General features: G+C 46.5%; 1 protein-coding gene across 9 annotated transcripts in view; it reads left to right on the forward strand.

Annotated features, from left to right (window-relative positions):
* The window catches only part of CELF4 (CUGBP Elav-like family member 4), a 992,627-nt gene that overhangs the window by 947,198 nt on the left and 26,690 nt on the right, over positions 1–18,739 (forward strand). For all 9 annotated transcript variants that reach the window (XM_063128326.1, XM_063128330.1, XM_063128323.1 and 6 more), the window contains exon 12: positions 12,064–12,231. In XM_063128326.1, coding sequence (XP_062984396.1) covers positions 12,064–12,191 — 128 coding nt within the window. In that variant the 3' untranslated portion in view covers positions 12,192–12,231. The remainder of the gene's footprint in view (positions 1–12,063; positions 12,232–18,739) is intronic.

The raw sequence follows: 18,739 nt of genomic DNA on the forward strand, positions 1-18,739 counted from the left end.
ATCCTCCCAGAGTGCAGGACACGGAATAACGGGCTCAAGTTAAAGGAAGCCAGATTCCAGCTGGACATCAGAAAAAACTTCCTGACTGTTAGAGCAGTACGACAATGGAACCAGTTACCTAGGGAGGTTGTGGGCTCTCCCACACTGGAGGCCTTCAAGAGGCAGCTGGACAACCATCTGTCATGGATGCTTTAGGGTGGATTCCTGCATTGAGCAGGGGGTTGGACTCGATGGCCTTGTAGGCCCCTTCCAACTCTGCTATTCTATGATTCTATGATTGGGCAGGAGCTTAATTGGCTTAACTCTCCCAAGATGTCTCAATGGACGGGAGGGGTGGGAAACCAATTGGGGAGAGGGCTGTCGGTTCACTAACAGCCTTTGAGCCCTGCAGGCGGTGTTCTAACCCACCCACCGCCACCTTCTCGGAAGGCCACGAAGCCCAGCGCTGGTCCTCTGCACCGGCCTTTCTGTGACCTTTCGGTCAAGTTTAATCCATGCCCGAGCACCTCCCTGTGCTTGGCAGCTGCTTCTTCTGCTAATGGTGGGAGGGAAAATCCTCCAGTTGGATGGGAAGGTATGAATGAAAAACAGCGGCCCATAAAACTTCTCGCCCTCCACCCACGTTCGGCAATGGCGTCCAGGCAATCAGGGGAGGTTTCGGAGGGAGGCAGCCCGTGGGGAGGGGGAGGGGAGAAGAGCCGGAGAAGTATTAGGGCCCTGAGCCACTATTCATTTTACAAACTATAATTAATTTGATGTTTAGATTAATTTCTGATGCGCTCTCAAAGGTGCACGGAAAGCATTTTTCCTTTATTATAATGTTGATTGCTTATTGGGGAGATAAATCTAACTGTCAGTTATGCGCCGACTTACCAAAACTTTCAGTCCTAGCAAGCATGTCTGCAGAAAGAACAGCTGGTTGTTGCTCCACAGTTAAAGGGACAGGCCTGCCTCTTCCCAACAGCCTCTGCACGCAATTTCTTCCTTTCTGGTTTCCGCTAAGAATGGAAAAAACCACGAATTCACCATTGCAGACACTCTTATGTTCCCAACAGAGAGCAGGGCTAGATCTACACTATTGCTTTATAGTGGTACTGAAGTGCACTGACAACTGTTGGGGCCCATTGACACGTATCATATTGTGCTTTCATACCGCTATATCCTACTTGGTGTAGATTAGGCCCAGGCGTAGGGTGACCCTATGAAAAGGAGGACAGGGCTTCTGTATCTTTAACAGTTGTATTGAAAGGGGAATTTCAGCAGGTGTCATTTGTATGCCCGCAACACATACAAATCCCCTCTTCATCACAACAGTTAAAGCTGCAGGAGCCCTGCCCTCCTTTGTATTTGGTCATGCTAGGCAGGGCCCTGCAGCTTTATTTATTTATTCATTTATTTATATTTATTTATTTATTTGTTTATCACATTTTTATACCGCCCAATAGCCGAAGCTCTCTGGGCGGTTCACAAAAATTAAAACCATAATAAAACAACCAACAGGTTAAAAGCACAATTACAAAATACAGTATAAAAAGCACAACCAGGATAAAACCATGCAGCAAAACTGATATAAGATTAAAATACAGAGTTAGAACAGTAAAATTTAAATTTAAGTTAAAATTAAGTGTTAAAATACTGAGAGAATAAAAAGGTCTTCAGCTGGCGACGAAAGGAGTACAGTGTAGGCGCCAGGCAGACCTCTCTGGGGAGCTCGTTCCACAACCGGGGTGCCACAATGGAGAAAGCCCTCCTCCTAGTAGCCAGCTGCCTCACTTCCTTTGGCAGGGGCTCACGGCTTTAACTGTTGTGATGAAGAGGGGATTTCGCCAGGTGCTGCCTGCATACAGATGACACCTGCTGAAATTCCCCTTTCACTACAACTGTTAAAAACACAGGAGCCCTGTCCTCCTTTTCATAGGGTCACCCTAGCCGGTCTGAGAACATTATATCCAAGTTCACGAGAAAGGCTGCAACGGGTTGTGCGATTAAGAGAATTGTGCACATCATGCACAACCATGTTTCAGAACTGTTTCATGCTTAGAGGGCTTGCACTTTTCAACGGGAAATGTGATGAATGCTTGGGAGTAACAATAAGCATGCAAAGAAGGCAAAAGATTAGTATTTGCATTGCAAAAAAACACAACCCATTGCATATCTGTTTTGGCATGTGAGTGCCCAGAACATGCAATGCCAGCAAATATCCGTGGAAATAAAAGGGCAGGTCTTCTGCCACACTTAGCAGTGGGTGCGCTGACTGGCAGATCATGGGTTTGGCCTTGCAGATTGCAACGAAATGGGTGTGGGGTGGGTGGGCGTTTCATAGTAGTGTCAATGGGGTTGAAGGATGGTCTGTGCTACCTCCTAAAAGATACGTAGAAGAAGGCATGCTGTTACTTTTTATGTGATCCCAAGTTCTGCTGCATTCATCAGTCCTGTTTTTCCTCCTGTAGTAGCTATCAGATAGCTACTATCCACTGCTCATGGGAGCAGTGGGGGTGGGTGGGAAAGCAGAGGGGGGCCCTGACGATATTAGGGTGGGTCTGGGCACACCCTGTCCACATGCATATGGCAAGATTCCTCACATTTTGGAGGAACCAGACCTTGGAACCAGAATCAGAACCTTTTCAGCGTTCTGATTCTATGAGCTCCATCAGATGAGTGTTTTATTGCATACTCATTACTGGACACTCAAAGATTTTCGCGGGCCCCTCTCACGTCATCGTTTGCCTCCTGCCTCTTCTAGCCTTCTTCATGCCACCAACAAAACATCCCAGTAAGTCCGACTTAAAATAAAGACAGAACTTGCCGCTCTCTCCTGCTGTGTGCAGGAGAAGCAGCAGGCTCAAAAGGGCCCACCGAATGGGCCACGGGCGTGAACATTGTTTACTTCCTCTTTTGAAAGAGGAAGTAATGAGGGACAAGCACGCGGGCGGAGAAACGACGGTAAGGAAACACGATTTTCCCCCGTGTGATGCTGCTCTGGGTGTGGGGGGCAGGGGTGGTGGACACAGAGGCACATGGACAAGTGCAGCCTGATGGTTATACATACTCATTTGAAATGTTGAACTAAACCTTTGGCTGCAACCCTCTAGTCCTTTTTTAAAAAATCAAAGAGAATTTTTTTAAAAAAAAAATCCATTTTGTAAATCCTAATTTTCCTGAACAAGTAAGTGTACTAACTACTAACTAGCAATTACAACACAGTGGCTTGTAACAAAGAACGCTTGCCCTTTCCACCTCGTAGGAGTATAATCCAAAACCTTTGCTCACTGCAGCCTGCATGAGCGACACAATTATTTCTGCTTAAAAGTGAGATTTCTGTCTCATTTGTTCTCGTTGCTCACATGAAAGGATGTCAAACAAGTCCTCTGACTTGAAGGTTAAGGCGACAGTCCGATGTGCCCTGACTTTTGAGTAAACATGCATAGGACTGGACTGTGAGGCCTAACCTACACTCAGCAGGATATTCCACTATGAAAGTGGTATGAAAGCGGTATATAAAAGGCAGGAGCCACACGACGGCTTCATAGCGGTATTGAATTGCACTAACAACTGTTGGGGCCCATTGACACATATACCATTTACCGCTTTCATACTGCTTTCATAGTGCTATATCTGGCTTGGTGTGACTCCTGCCTCTTATATACCACTTTCACACCACTTTCACAATGCTATATCATGCTTGGTATAGTTCAGGCCTGAGTGTCCAGAACTGCTTGTATTTTAAAATCTCTTCACTGGCTGCCAATTAGTTTCCAGGCGAAGTATAAAGTGTTGGTTATCACCTTTAAAGCCCTACGTGGTTTGGGTCCAGGCTACCTGTGGGATCGCCTTCTCCCGTACAATCCGCCCCGCACACTCAGGTCCTCTGGGAAGAATCTACTTCAGTCAACCAAAACTAGATTGACAACTGTTCCCCAGAGGACCTTCTCTTCTGCTGCTCCCAGACTGTGGAATGGCCTGCCGGAAGAGACTCGTCAACTTAACAGTCTACCAGCATTTAAGAAAGCTATTAAGACTGATCTCTTCCGGCAGACCTATCCAGTGGAATTTTAGGATGTTTTAAAAAGATTTTAGGATATTTTTTAAATGATTTTAGGATGTTTTAACAATGTATATTATGTTTTAATTCAGATTTATGTATTTTATATTTACTGTTGTTCTCTGCCTCAATCAGAATGGAGAGGCGGGTAAGAAATAAAATTATTATTATTATTATTTTCAGAAGGAAGGGATTGTAGTTTATAGCCAAACTAATGTTTTTCCATGAGACAGCAAGTACATGTCCATGAGAGCCGGTTGGTAGAGTTATAAATATTCATAATTTGAGAATTTAATACAGTCAAGAGCTGGAATAGTTCGAGGGCATAAAACAAGTCTACAAAACCATCCCTATAACCTCTGCGGATGATGCTGGTGAGAAACACGATAGCGTCTTCTGGGTCCTAGAACCTGTGCTGCCCTGGTTGTCCCTAGGACAGGTACTAGGAAGTTCATGGAAACAGATGTAAAACATGATTTATTCTGTTATTCATACTGCTTAACCTCAGATCTTTTCCCCCAAAAGAAAAACAGCCTGTAATTCAATATGTCTCAGAGGCAGTCATGGTTCGCTTTTTTAGGGATTATAAGTGCAGACTTTAACTTGTTTGTTTGTATTAAATTCAGATTTAATTTTAAATCGTTATATTTATATATATATATATATATATATATATATATATATATATATATTCATATATATATATATGAGATGCTTACCATAATTGGGTTGTTGTTTTAAAAAAATCCAATTTAAACCTAAAACCTCCAATTTTGTTTATTATTATTTTTAAAATCATCGATTTTTATCCACCGTGCCATGAGGTGATTTTTCTAGGCAATTATTCTGTAGTTAGTCTTTCTTATAAATGAACTCCTACATGGAGAAATTATGTGACAAATCAATGAAAACTAACTTTGCATTTTCCTTGCTTGTATCACAATTTTCCCATATAGAAGCTCATTTATTAGTTGGTGGCATGTACTCAACCCTGTCAGCCAAGCACAGGGTCAAAATGTGAATTCTCTGCACTAATAATAAATTTAACAAATCGTCCAGAACCTTTGCCTAAAATACAACATATATTTACGTACACTTGTGGGGGTTTTCTCGTTTATTCTGCTTCTAAGCTTTACAGCACAATCCTATACACATCTCCTCAGAAGTAAGCCCTATTGAGTTCAATCAGGCTGGCTCCTAGTAAGTGCATATAGAATTGCAGCCTTGCCATATTAAAGTGTTTGGATTAAAAAAGAAAAGAAAAAATTAAGATATGGGAAATGAAGGGAGACATAAACAAAGAGCCAAGATAGAGGTGTACAAAATCAGGCATGTTGTAGAGAATGGGAATTTCTCCCTCTCTCATAATACTAGAACTTAGATCATCCCAGGAAGCAAATTGGTGGGAGATTCAGGACCGATAAAAAGAAGAACTTCTTCACACAGCACATAGTCAAACTATGGAATTCACTGCCACAAGACGAGGTGATGGCCACCCATTTGGATGGCTTTAAAAGAGGGTTAGATAAATTCCTGAAGAAGACTATCAACAGCTACTATGCCTGATGATTCTATGCTACTTCCAGTATCAGAGGCAGCAAGCCTATATACACCAATTGCTGTGGATCATGGGTGGGAGGGTGCTGTTGCACATGTGTCCTTTCTCTGGTTTCAAGGATCCATTAGCGATCACTACCTTCCTCTGTAACACTACCTTCCTCTGTACCTTGCTTGTTTGAGTCATCTGCAGACATTTGTTATGCTAGTAGTATGCTGCAATGCAGTGGGACCCCTTTCAGACACATATTGCTAACAGCACAGAACCTGCTTCCTCTTGGTGGAATCCCACATCACGTAGTGATGGCCACCCATTTGGATGGCTTTAAAAGGGGGTTGGATAAATTCCTGGAGGTGAAGGCTATCCATGGCTACTAGCCCTGATAGTTCTGTGCTACCTCCAGTACTCGAGGCAGTAAGCCTGTGTGCTCCAGTTGCTGGGGAACATGGGTGGGACGTGCTGTTGCACCATGTCCTGCTTTGTTGGTCCCTGGCTGATGGCTGGTGGGCCACTGTGTGAACAGAGTGCTGGACTAGATGGACCCTTGGTCTGATCCAGCAAAGCACTTCTTATGTTCTTATATTCTTATCACTAGGGGTGTGTCTACACCAGTCCTTTTTTCCGGGGTCGTCCCTGGATCGTCCCTGTGCATCCAAATGACACACAGGGGAACCCAGGGGCAGGTAGGGATGACCCCTGCATTTTCCTGGGATAACTGGCTGCCCAGTTATCCCTATTTTCACCACAGTCCCGAGCCCATCCCGAGGACCGCAGCTGGTGTGCTGCGTGCTCCCGGGGCCTGAAAAAGGCACAGAGCCGCACAAGGTGGCTCCATGCCCATGGGGGTAGGGGGGCAGCAATTTAGCCATCCCAGGGATGGTGCAGAGGTTGGGTGGGGGGTTACCTTTGTTTTTCACCATATGCACATGGCTCCTCTTTTTAAAAAAATGGCAGCCACCACATCCCTCTTTCCTTCCGGGATGTCGCATGGCCGTCAAGTCGCTGGGGGAAGATCGCGGAAGCAGGTAAGTCCACAATCCTCCCCCTACCCTTAAGGTGTAGACATGCCCTAGGTAATGGGTGCAGCTTAAAACAAGGGCCAGTTGCATGGGTTTTTCTGACCCAATTGTCGCCATTCCAAAATGAAAGATTCCTCGTTGTGTGAGTTCGCCTTTTCTCTCATGCCCTCTGATTGGTCTGGGTTGTGATGCAGCTGTTGTATGGAAGGAGAAGTATTGAGCAGATGGTCCTATTATTTGCACAAGGCAAGGCTTAGACGTAGGACGATATGGCCTTTAGGTTCCTTCTGTGACTTCCCGTGCCTCCTTGAAAGCATCTGACTCTCCACTCATCCTTCACTCCTATTGCATTGGAATAACATGATTCTATGGCTGCCATAGAAGCATTGCCAGAAATTCCCATTCATCTGACAGCTATGCCCTAAGTGTTGCTCTAGCACAGCCTTCCTCAACCTGGGGTGCTCCAGATGTGTTGGACTGCATCTCCCAGAATGCCCCAGCTGGCTGGGGCATTCTGGGAGTTGTAGTCCAACACATCTGGAGCACCCCAGGTTGAGGAAGGCTGCAGTCTAGCAGATTCCTGCCTCAGGGCAGTATCCAACAGGGGCACTCTGTCTCCATTGGTTCTGTTGTCCTATCAGAGCCCACCTGCAACGGGACTTCTGCAGTTCTAAAAGTAACCCAGGAGACAAGGGTAAATGCTCATTTCTGGATCAGGACAAGCTCCGCTGACTCGAACCATTCCCAAAATGAGCGTTTCCACTCATTTCAGGTTATTTTTAGAACCACCAAAGCTCTGCCCTGCGAGCAGTGAGTCCTGTGAACACACAGGTGCAATAGGATACTGCCCTCTGTTGGCTGTGTTGCATCATCTAGATTGGACACTCTCCCTCAAATAAGAATTCCCACGTTTCGGAGCTGGCAACTTTGCAGAACAAGAGAGATCAGATGCCCTGAGCTGCCGCGCTTGCAGATTTCTTGATCCTTTACTGCCTTGCTAAATCATTTATTTAGCACAGCCTTTTTACATAATCCCTGGGAAAAAAACATAAAATAGATTTATCACAAAACCCTGTCCTCCTACCAACCATCTTCAGACTGGTACATATATTTCTCTGATTATTAATTAACGTAGGCACGGAAGGCGCTTAGAGCTTTTTAACCTCTCCTTCTCTCAATCCCTCTTTGTTGGCCAAAGAAGAGTAAAACCTCCCAGGTGCTGCACAATTTTATTCATAGTGTTATACTAAATCTAGCCCCAATCCAATGCTAGACCCTCATAGTGCATGGATTGGAGTTAGTCAAACCCTGAGGAGATGGCAATTCCATTCCTGGGTTAAATAGGGTGACCCTATGAAAAGGAGGACAGGGCTCCTGTCTCTTTAACAGTTGTATTGAAAAGGGAATTTCTGCAGGTGTCCTTCGTATATATGGAGAACCTGGTGAAATTCCCTCTTCATCACAGCAGTTCAAGCTGTAGGTGCCCTGCCCTCTTTTAAATCTGGACACTCTAGTATAGCTCCTGCACCTTTAACTGGTGTGATGAAGAGGGAAGATGTCACCAGGTTCTCCATATATACAAATGACACCTGCTGAAATTCCCTTTTCTATGCAACTGTTTAAGATACAGGAGCCCTGTCCTCCTTTTCATATGGTCACCCTAGGGTTAAATATATGTCAAAGGGTGATCTGAGCCCTGTAGCGGGAGAGAGGAGATGTATAGGCTTACTGATACTGACAACTTTTTTCCCAATTTCCCCCCATCCTCAACACCCAAGGAGACAGAGACGAAAATCACAGAATCATAGAACAGTAGAGTTGGAAGGGGCCTACAAGGCCATCAAGTCCAACCCCCTGCTGAATGTAGGAATCCACCTTAAAGCATCCCTGACAGATGGTTGTCCAGCTGCCTCTTGAAGGCCTCTAATGTGGGAGAGGATTTGGACTGGGGAAAGTGGGGGGAAGGGGTTAAACACCCCTGGCACATTTCCCCCCTCTAATTAGCAGCTCCGTAAAAGAAATGGGAGATCCTGATCAAGATCTCCCACATCACATCTCCTTGAGCCCTCCGTGGGTAGTATCCAACTGTATCGTTCCATTAATGCAAATGATGTTGCACTAATGTAATAAATAAAATGGAAACGTAGGTACTGAGCTATGCACAAGAAGAATCCAATGTTTGCACGAAAATGGTTGTACATGTGGTTGCGCTGTGGAGGATCCCAAAAGGGCAGGTTCCTTTGATTCGCTGAGTGGCGGTCAAAGACTCTCAAGACACAATTTCTCTCGTCTTGGAAAAGTTTTAGTACGAGCAGCCTGCAGCGCTGCAAGGTGGCAAACGCTAGAGAAGCCTTCCTCAACCTGGGGCGCTCCAGATGTGTTGGACTACAACTCCCAGAATGCCCCAGCCAGCTGGGGCATTCTGGGAGATGCAGTCCAACTCATCTGGAGCGCCCCAGGTTGAGGAAGGCTGTCCTAGAGGATCTGAAAGACTGCCCAGTAGTTGCAGGCAAAGCTAAGATACTTATAGGGTAACATCCTCAGAAGCAACAACAGAACTTCCTCATATAATAAACCAATCATAATACAGTTTTGCAATACAGTAACTAATGATAGACAAGGCGTTTATGCATGTGCAGAGTGTAGATAATTCATAGAATCATAGAATAGCAGAGTTGGAAGGGGCCTACAAGGCCATCGAGTCCAACCCCCTGCTCAATGCAGGAATCCATCCCTGACATTCTAAGACTAGAAAAACAATAAGTAGATGGGTATTGCAATCCTGGAACATCTGTTCCTTTGTGGTTACTACTCTTTCTGTCCTTGCTGGGAGGCTCACACTCTGACTAATGTGTCAACACTTCTTGTTGGTTGAGCAAGTGTTACTCAATATATTTTCGGTTACAGTTTGGATCAAATTTCTATAGAACTTAATTTCTAATAGAATCATAGAATCATAGAATAGCAGAGTTGGAAGGGGCCTACAAGGCCATCAAGTCCAACCCCCTGCTCAAGGCAGGAATCCACCCTAAAGCATCCCTGACAGGTGGTTGTCCAGCTGCCTCTTGAAGGCCTCTAGAAGTGGCTTACATCAAAACAGGGTGGGCACAGATAAAATAGCCCATTCACACATTTCCTTGACAGCGCATAACTCTTGTGCAACAAGTTGTGCAACCCGTTGTGGCAATGCTTGCACAACTGGCTGGGCAAGTGACCTGGGCAACTGATTGAGGAACGGAAAGATTCAGTGGAGCTCGGCTAGCACTATTTGAGTTTGTGGAATGACTGCCCAGGCACATCTTCTCGGGATGGGAGGTGGAGTCCTATTTTCTCAGTGACAAAACATCGCATATTGAGTACAGTGTAAATAATATTTCTACACAATAGAAGCACCTCCTTGAGGGAAGGAAATTGGATGCCTTAGAAGAGCTAAGAGGTGACATTTCATCAATACTTTACAGGTGGAAATGCAGACACACTTGTGATAGGCCTAGTCTTATACCAATGAAGAACACTACCCAAGCCTTCCCACACCTAGCATTGCTAAAAGCTATGACACAAAGAGGCCTATGAATTTTAAAATCTCTCAAAGTGCATGACAAACCACATTTAAGACTGGAAAAATGAGAATTTGAGAAAAACTGAAAATTACGGATTTCTCTATCTCAATAACCGTGCTTCTTTGGTGATGGGGGAGCCATGCAGGAGAGGACCAGCGCCTCTCTTTCCCTCAGCCCAATCTGCCCTATGACATTAGTGTTATTCTTCCATTTGACATTCCTGCACTGCTGGAGCATCATGGGAAGAAGCCACAGAAGATGATTTCAAAAGGGTGAATCAGGGTGTTGTGTTGTGTTGTGGGAGAGTCAGTGCACTGGTCTTCATGCTAGCTTTCCAACCATGGTGATTTGTAGGCTTTTAGTTTTTAATCAGTTTTAATGCGTATTTTATATCATGTTTTTATACTGTTTGTTTTATACTTTGAGTGGTTTTAGTTTTTGTGAACCTCCCAGGGAGCTTCGGCTGTTGGGCGGTATAAAAATGCAATAAATAATAATAATAGTCTCTATGTCTGACACACACACACACACACACATCTGAGCCCTTGGACCACCTGTCCAAGTCCCTTCATGGTAAGCAACCTGCAACCCTGGCCAGAAAAAATAAAATAAATAGTGGCCCTTAAGACCCATGCAGGGCTGCTTCTCACATGAACATTTTCACTACATCAAGTGCATCTGTATGTAGGAAAATGTCTTGAGTGAAATAGCCCTAAGGGTTGTTTGAATGAACCAGCAGAACAGCAGAAGGCAACAAATTCATTATTGCATTCAAAACATACATTGTTGGGTTTATGTTTGTTTAATCCACACTTTGACATGCACATTTTTCAAAAAATACACATTTTTACACTTTAGTCCATGGGAGTACACACTTTTGAAAAGTACACACAGAAATGCACACATTACCCATTCGAATGAGCATTTAAAGAAAAGAAAGATCGGAAACAAAAATGGAAACAAAACAAAAATTGCTTCAAAGTGATTTGGGGGGGGATTTAGGCAAGCCCCCAAATCCACTGTTTTCCCATTCCTATCCATAACTGAGGCCGTAGCTAGACCTAAGGTTTATCCCAGGTTCATCCTGGGTTCGCCCCTGCCTGAGCGCTGGATGCCCTGTGTGGCACTTAGATGAACAGGTATGACCCCAGGACAATCCTGGGATAAACCTTAGGTCTAGCTACGGCATGAGATGCAAAGTGGACCCAAGATCTGAACAGTGCATACCCAATACTCTACTTGCTGCACTACCTACTTCTTGCTACAGTTCCATAACTAAATGTCTCCTGACCATTCACTACCACGCTCAGCTGTTTTTGTTCTAAAACCAGAACCTGAGTTAGCTAGCTTTGAGAGAGACACTTCCTGGACAGCTGTTGCATTGCATTTGAAGCCTAACTGCTCCTATGACACTGTGATCCATTCGATGTTCCCATCTTTACTGGACCTAAACCTTTCCTCCCATCAACCTTCCTGTCTCATCACCCCTACAAGAATCAACAGCAGCTCAGGGCCTGACCCCATACAACTGAGATTCTCCCTCCCCGCAAGTCTTGAAAACTGATTGCCAGTGACAAGTCCATCCTCTGCTAGTTCCTTTACCTGAATCTAACTCTCCATTGCTTGCTTTCCATGTCGCCTCTCAGTCGAGACTCACCAGAGATCAGGGTTTGACCCATTCCATTCATGCCACCTTCACATCCTCCCCGCCATGAAATTTGAACAGCCAGAAACCCTTGCATCTAGCACCATCCGGCAGTTCAATTCTCCGCCAGTCCCTTCGCCCGCTCTCCATGTTCATTCTTGAAATGATCTTGTGTGTGGGGTGGTCCTGTAACCCCCTTCAGCTGGTTAAACCCTGCACCTTGCCTTGTGTTTTTACAGGCTTTGTGAGTTTTGACAATCCTGCCAGTGCCCAAGCTGCCATCCAAGCTATGAACGGCTTCCAGATTGGTATGAAGAGGCTGAAGGTGCAGCTGAAGAGGCCAAAGGATGCTAACCGCCCCTACTGAAGAATGGTGGGAAACACTGGATAAGAAAGGTCTAGCACAGGTAACTGCTCGGAGGGGTGGGCAGGGAACATCACCTGTTGTCTAATAGCGTCTCTTGTGTCATGGACCCTAACCATTTAATCTCTAAGGTTCTACTTTCTCCAGAAGTATACACACGAAACGGGGTCTGGTGGCTTAAGCATTACTGTTGGTTATGGAAAGGGAGATATAAGATAGGTACAGTGATCTTCCCTTTACCAGACCTTCTTTTTTTATTGAGCTTGCAAGATGTAAGGTCAACTTCCCTCTTTTGAATCTATTTTTCCCTCTGGTACCACCAGCCCGGTCATTTAAAAAGAGTTGACCAAAGAGGCACTAAACAGGACAGGCAGTTTTCTGCATTGACTGGTTGCCTGTACAAACTATACCCACCCTGCCCGTCGCACAGAGATCATCACCAATACTCATTTCCCCTTGCTGTTGTCTGAAAAGGCTAAGAGGTGCCATCCACTAGGAATGTCTTCTCCACAAGCTCCCATGAAATGACTGGGAACGGTTTCAGAGCATGGAAGCACTCAGCCCCGCTCATGCCAGTGGGATTGGATGTTGTCAGTGAACGGTGATTCTTGGAGTCAACCAACGTGTAAAGACACAAGTTATGTTGTTGCAATAGCTAAGCAGGAGGCCCTGTTCAGTTCATATATACTGCCAGTTCTGTGTTATAAGCATGTCAAAATGTTTTCGGTTCCTTGCATAGGGCCGCCTTTATTATACAGTGTCAGTTCATCAGGATAAGGATAGGAGGTGCCCCACCAAGTATTCCTTCTGTGCAACCCTCATTCACGTCAACAAAGCTTGTGAAGGAGCATAGGTTGGTGGACATGGCTGTGAATACCACTGCCAAGCAGATGAAACTTCTTCTGGACCAGCTGAGCCACAGGAAGCATGAAGTACTTGCGGGATACTAGTCTTGCAAGACTCACCAAGCCAGCTGTTGGGTGCCCAACCCTCTATTGCAATTCTACCCCTATCATCGAGGGGGACTCATTGTGCCATTCTTGCAGAGACAGGTAGTGATTGCCACTGTTGTCCCAGATCTGGCAAAATGCCCAGGCTTTCCCTGGAAGAAAAAAAGGTGGATCCCAAATAGATATATGAGGGTTGAACAGGTCATTGTAGAAGGTGGGCACCTGTGGAATGTGGATTGAGTGACAGGGCCAAGCCCGAGTAAAGGTACCATCACTCCCTCTAAGAGCAAACTTGGGTTGTTGAGTGCCTATCAGTTTGGAAGTGAAACAGGGCCATCCAAATATAAGGGAGAGGTCTCTACATAGGTATAGATGTAGATAAATGAAAAGAAAAGGGATTTTATTTTCTTTTTAATGTCCCAACAATCTGTGAACTTCCAGGGGCATGTCTACACCAGTTGTTATCCCGGGGATTACCTGTGCGTCCACATGACACACGGGGAATCCCAGGGGTAGGGAGGAAAGATCCCTGCATTTCCCCGGGATAAGCAGGACGGCTTTAATCCTGACTTTTCCTGCAGTCTTGGTATCATCCCCAGACCATGGCAGGTGTGGCCAGCCATCCCGGTTTTGTCCCAGCTCCTGTAAATGCCCATCGGGGAGGGGAGGGGAGTGGAAGCAGGGTGGTTTTTTTTTTATTTACCTTTTTATTTTCACTGCAGCACTCGTCCACTCCAGCTCTACTTTCTTTTAAAAAAAAATGGCCGCCGTGACGGGCGCGATGCCTGGGATGTTGCATGTGCACTGAAGGGGAGGATCTCATGATCAGAAAATCATGAGATCCTCCCCTCTCACTCCCGGAAGGCCGGAAGGTCTAGACATGCCCCAGGACAGAGGGCATAGAGATAAGAAATGTTTAAAGAAACTCATCTCATTGTCTACAAAGGGAGCATTTGGGTTCAGATTGAATGCCGAAGGCAGGGACTCTTATCTTTACTGCTGTCTTTACTGCACAGTCATGGGCGTGCGAAAATCCTGGGTTTCCCCATTGTTTTCTATGGGCAGCGTTCATTTCAACCCCAGGGATGGGAAAAAGTGTCTAAAGGAAACAGAGGTTTTCGCAGATTATGCAAGTCTATACATTTAGTCGGTGATTGAGACACAGGCTGTCAGGTTGTCAATTGAGGGAAGGAGAAGAAAAATAGAGGGCAAGGGCGTTGCCTGCTCCAGCCCCTAACAGCTTATAGTGGGTGTCCTGGAGGAGGGCTGAGGATTGTGGTACACGCATGCCATGAGGTTAAAGATGTTCCTCCTTGTGCTATACAGAGATGTTTCAGGAGGAAGGGAAAGGAAACGGACACCTTTTTCCATTTACCATGATCCAGAACCCACCCGTCTCACCTGACTCTATAAAAATGCTCAGATTGAGGATTGGCAGGCAGCCCCAAACTCTGTAGCAACATATAGCATGGCAGGAGAAGAACTCAGGGGGCCAGATGGACCTCTGTCATGTTGCTACCAAACACGCCTCTGAAAGAGAAGGACTTCTCCAGAAGATCTTAAGAACTGGGGAGGGTCTTATTATGAGAGAAGGGGACAGGGCTGATGCCAGACTATTTTGCGCCCTAGGCAGGTGAGCTGCTTTCACCCACCCACATCCACCCCAGCGTACCTGGGCGCGGGGCACCATCTCGCCCGCCTAGCCGAAGCAAAGACAGGACACGGGGGGGCAGCGGCTTCGGAACGGCACGCCTGGCTGGAAGCCACTCTGGGAGAGCGACTTCCAGGACGCTGGGGCGGGCGGGCAGCTTCGGAACGGTGCACCAGGAAGCCGCCCTCTCAGAGCCACTGTGTGACAGCGGCTTCCAGGTGTGGCATTTGGCACCCCCTTACCTTGGCACTCTAGGCGGCCGCCTAAGTGGCCTCTATGGTAGCACCAGCCCTGGAAGGGGATCTTTCAGATAGCCTAGTCTGAAGCTGCAGAGGGCTTTATAGGTCATAACCAGCACTTAGAATTCTGCCCAGAATGAGACAGACATGATGGACAATGCACATCCTTCATTAAATAACTTAATAAGTCAATAAGAAGAACCCTTTTGTTTGAGGGAGCACCGCCTGTTCATTGAAATTAACAAGAAATTGCCAGACTAAGGTGAGGCACGAAAGAAAGAAAGAAAGAAAGAAAGAAAGAAAGAAAGAACAGGATCTGAAAGAACGAAGGCTTCACTCAATTAATTCTGAGTGCCTTTTTCATCCCTTTGATCAAATCCCCCTTTTAAAACACAAATTGTTTTAGTCTACAGTGGTTTTAAGTCTTGTTTTCCCCACTAATGCTCTCAAAGTTGTTTTCAGGCATTAAAAAGATCACTGAGATGTGGTAGATAAGGTCACAAGCTTCAGCAAACAATCCCCAAAGGATTTTCCTGGTAAAACCGCTTCCAAAATGGCTGCCTTCTGTTCTCTCTTTTCTTTCTAGTTACAGCAGCAAGTGCTGGAAGGAGGAAGGTGTGTGTGTGTGTGTGTGTGTGTGTGTGTGTGTGTGTGATTGCACAAACGAAGAGAGGATCATTTGAGGCAAATCTGCCAAAATCAATATATGCTATTTCAAATCGCCCCTCCAGAGGAGGAGGCAAGGATTCATAGACACTCGATCCGTCTGCCAGATAGAAAATGCACAAAATAATGAGGGGGAAAACCAAGTGTGTGAAACTCTTAACTCCGTTGGGTGGCCATTCCTCAAAGCCCTACTGCTTGTAGCTGAAGTCACTATAATACATTGAACATTAACCAAAAGGAAAAGCTGTGGAATTCATTTTACGTAATGGGATAAGGTAGCTGGTGACAAGATATTGGGGAAAGGGGATGGAGGTCTTCAGGGAGATATTTGCTCAGACCTCTGAGAGGTTGTCTTCCCTCTCAAACCCCATGCTTTTCCTTTCCGGGGGGTGGGGGGAGGTCAGGTAATCCAACCCCGAGGACGGAACAGTGGGTTTCTGGATGGCCATCTGTGTACCGGAGCCTCCCCGGCCCTCTTCCTGGTGGAAGGCGACCCACCAAGCGCCGCTCGTGGGTTGACCCCAGATTGGGCCTGGAGTGACGTCAGATTTATTTATTTATTTATTTATTTCATCTCAGGGCAGTGTACAGATAAAAGCATAGAGTATAAAACAGTAAATATACACAGCTAAAAACAAATTCAACCATGAACCACGTTAAAACAATCTTTAAAAGCAGTAAAAACAATTAAAACAGTTAAAACAATGTGCCATCTTAGTGAATTTAGCCATCAAAGGCTTTGTTGAAAAGCCATGTTTTTACTTGGCGGCGAAATGCAATCAGTGTTGGCGCCAGTCGGGCCTCCAAGGGGAGGGCATTCCACAGTCGGGGTGCCACCACAGAGGAAGCCCTCTCCCTTGTCCCATCATCGCGTATGTGTTGCACTGGTGGAATGTGGAGAAGCGCTGTATTGAGGTCGCTCCGTTTGAAAAACTCGGGGTAAAACGCTGACTTTTTCAAATTGCAGCATCGCAGGGGAGCCTGCGAAGTTGCGGCTGGGTCGTCCAACCGATGCAACGCAGCTTCGCAGCCAGCACAGAGCTTCCCCGCGTATAGACAGCCCCCGGGCCTCAGGAAAGACAAAATTTGCTTGGGAAACGCAGAGCAATTCCTTAGGTCTCAATCTCACTGGAGTGGTAAACCCGTGCATGGGCTGTGCCACCTCAATGCAAACATGGACCTCGCATGACTGGATGCTGCTCTATGTGACAATACCTTGCATAAAGAAAACTAGCATATTAAGCAGAAGGCGGGGATAGAAACATTTTGTCATTACATGGCGGTTTACTATCTGCAGGTAATAGGTGCGTCTCTGGGGTGCAAAAACTGTGGCCGGAAGGCTGCAGGGACCCCCCAAGCCCTCTCTGGTGGCCCCCAACCCCCAGCATCTGCCACCACTCAAAAAACAGGAGGGGGATTCCAGGAATAGGCCCCATGGCTCCTGCCATGGGGCAGGAACCCCCTTCCTAGATCATCCCTGGAAGTAGCAGTTGAAGGTTCCTGCATACTCCCTGAGGCGCTCTGGGGATGAGCAGGAATTATAGAGCCTGTGCCTAAAGCACTTGTCCCACTCTCTTTTGGTGACCATGTTGGGGTAGCCGGGGCAGAGAGGGGGCTGCAGTATTTTGATGCAGTTGCTGCAAGGCTAAGATGGGTTTCTGCTCGGATGAATGTGTGAGAGAAGGGGGTGTCTGTGAAGGAGAGGGAGGGGGTGCCAGAGAGAGGGAGTAGGGGTGAGAGAATTGTGAGTGAGTGTGTGTGTGTAAATGAAGGAGAGAGAGAAGTGTTTGTGTGTGTGTGTGAGAGAGAGAGAGAAAGAGACAGAGAGAGAGAGAGAGAGAGAGAGAGAGAGAGAGAGAGAGAGAGAGAGAGTCTGTCACCTGCCTTTTTTCCAAGGATGGTCCCAGGATCATCCCTGTGCATCCAAATGCCACACAGGGGATGCCAGGAGCAGGCAGGGATGACCCCTCCATTTGCCTGGGATAATCCTTAGGTGTAAAGGGCCTGTGTGTGTGTGTGTGTGTGTGTGTGTGTGTGTGTGTGTGTGTGTGTGTGTGAGAGAGAGAGAGAGAGAGAGAGAGAGAGAGAGAGAGAGAGAGAGAGAGAGAGAAGGGTATGTGTGTGTGAAGGAGAGAGGGAAGGGTGAAAGAGAGAGTAAGAGAAGGGTGTAAGTGGCTGGCTGGGTGTATGTGTGAGAGAAAGAAAGAAGGATGTGAGAGAGAGTTGGATCTGAGTGTGTATATGGTGGGGAGGGGGAGAGAGAGAGAGAGAGAGAGAGAGAAAGAGAGAGAGAATGTAAGAGAGAGTTGTGAGCAGGTGTTTCCCCACCCCAGCAGACACCAGATCTGGCCCTTCAGACTGAAAAGGTTGTTCACTCCTGGTGTGTGTGTGTGTGTGTAGACAGAAGGAGAAAGAGGGGTGGGGAGGTGCATTCACATTCACACGAGCCTCCAACTGCAGTCTGAAGTGGCTCAGCCAAGACGCAGCTTGGCCGTCTTAGTGAGCACCAAGTCTCCCTTGCCTGGCAGCTAAGCCAGGGAGGCAAGCTATGCAAAAGGCCCACCTTCCAGCAGCCCCTGCTTCAGACAGAGGCCAGGCCCCTGCCTGCCATTTTGAAAGAGGCCCACTCCAGCCGCTCAACCGCTTGCTGGCCGGGCCCTGTCCCCTGCATTTAAGTAGGACATGGCTGAGAGCGTTCTCACCTGAAGCTTCCCAGGCCTGATCTACTGCACGATATTGCACGATGAAAGCGGTATGAAAGTGGTCTATGGCATGTGTCCATGGGCCCCAGCAGCGGTACAGTGCACTTCAGTACCGCTATAAAGCAGTCGTGTCGCTCCTGCCTCTTATATACTGCTTCCATACCTCATTCATCGTGCAATATCCTGCTTGGTGTAGATGAGGCCCCAGGAGATGGACTCCAATATAAAGGGGGAGAGGATACGGGGAAAAGAAACAACAGACAACAGAACCGGACCTACGAAAATAGTACAGTGGCCAGCGCCCTATCACTGAATTGTCTATTCTTCAGCATACAATTAGGCC

This window comes from Elgaria multicarinata, chromosome 6 (genome assembly GCF_023053635.1).
Source record: "Elgaria multicarinata webbii isolate HBS135686 ecotype San Diego chromosome 6, rElgMul1.1.pri, whole genome shotgun sequence".
In the NCBI taxonomy this organism is placed as follows: domain Eukaryota; kingdom Metazoa; phylum Chordata; class Lepidosauria; order Squamata; family Anguidae; genus Elgaria; species Elgaria multicarinata.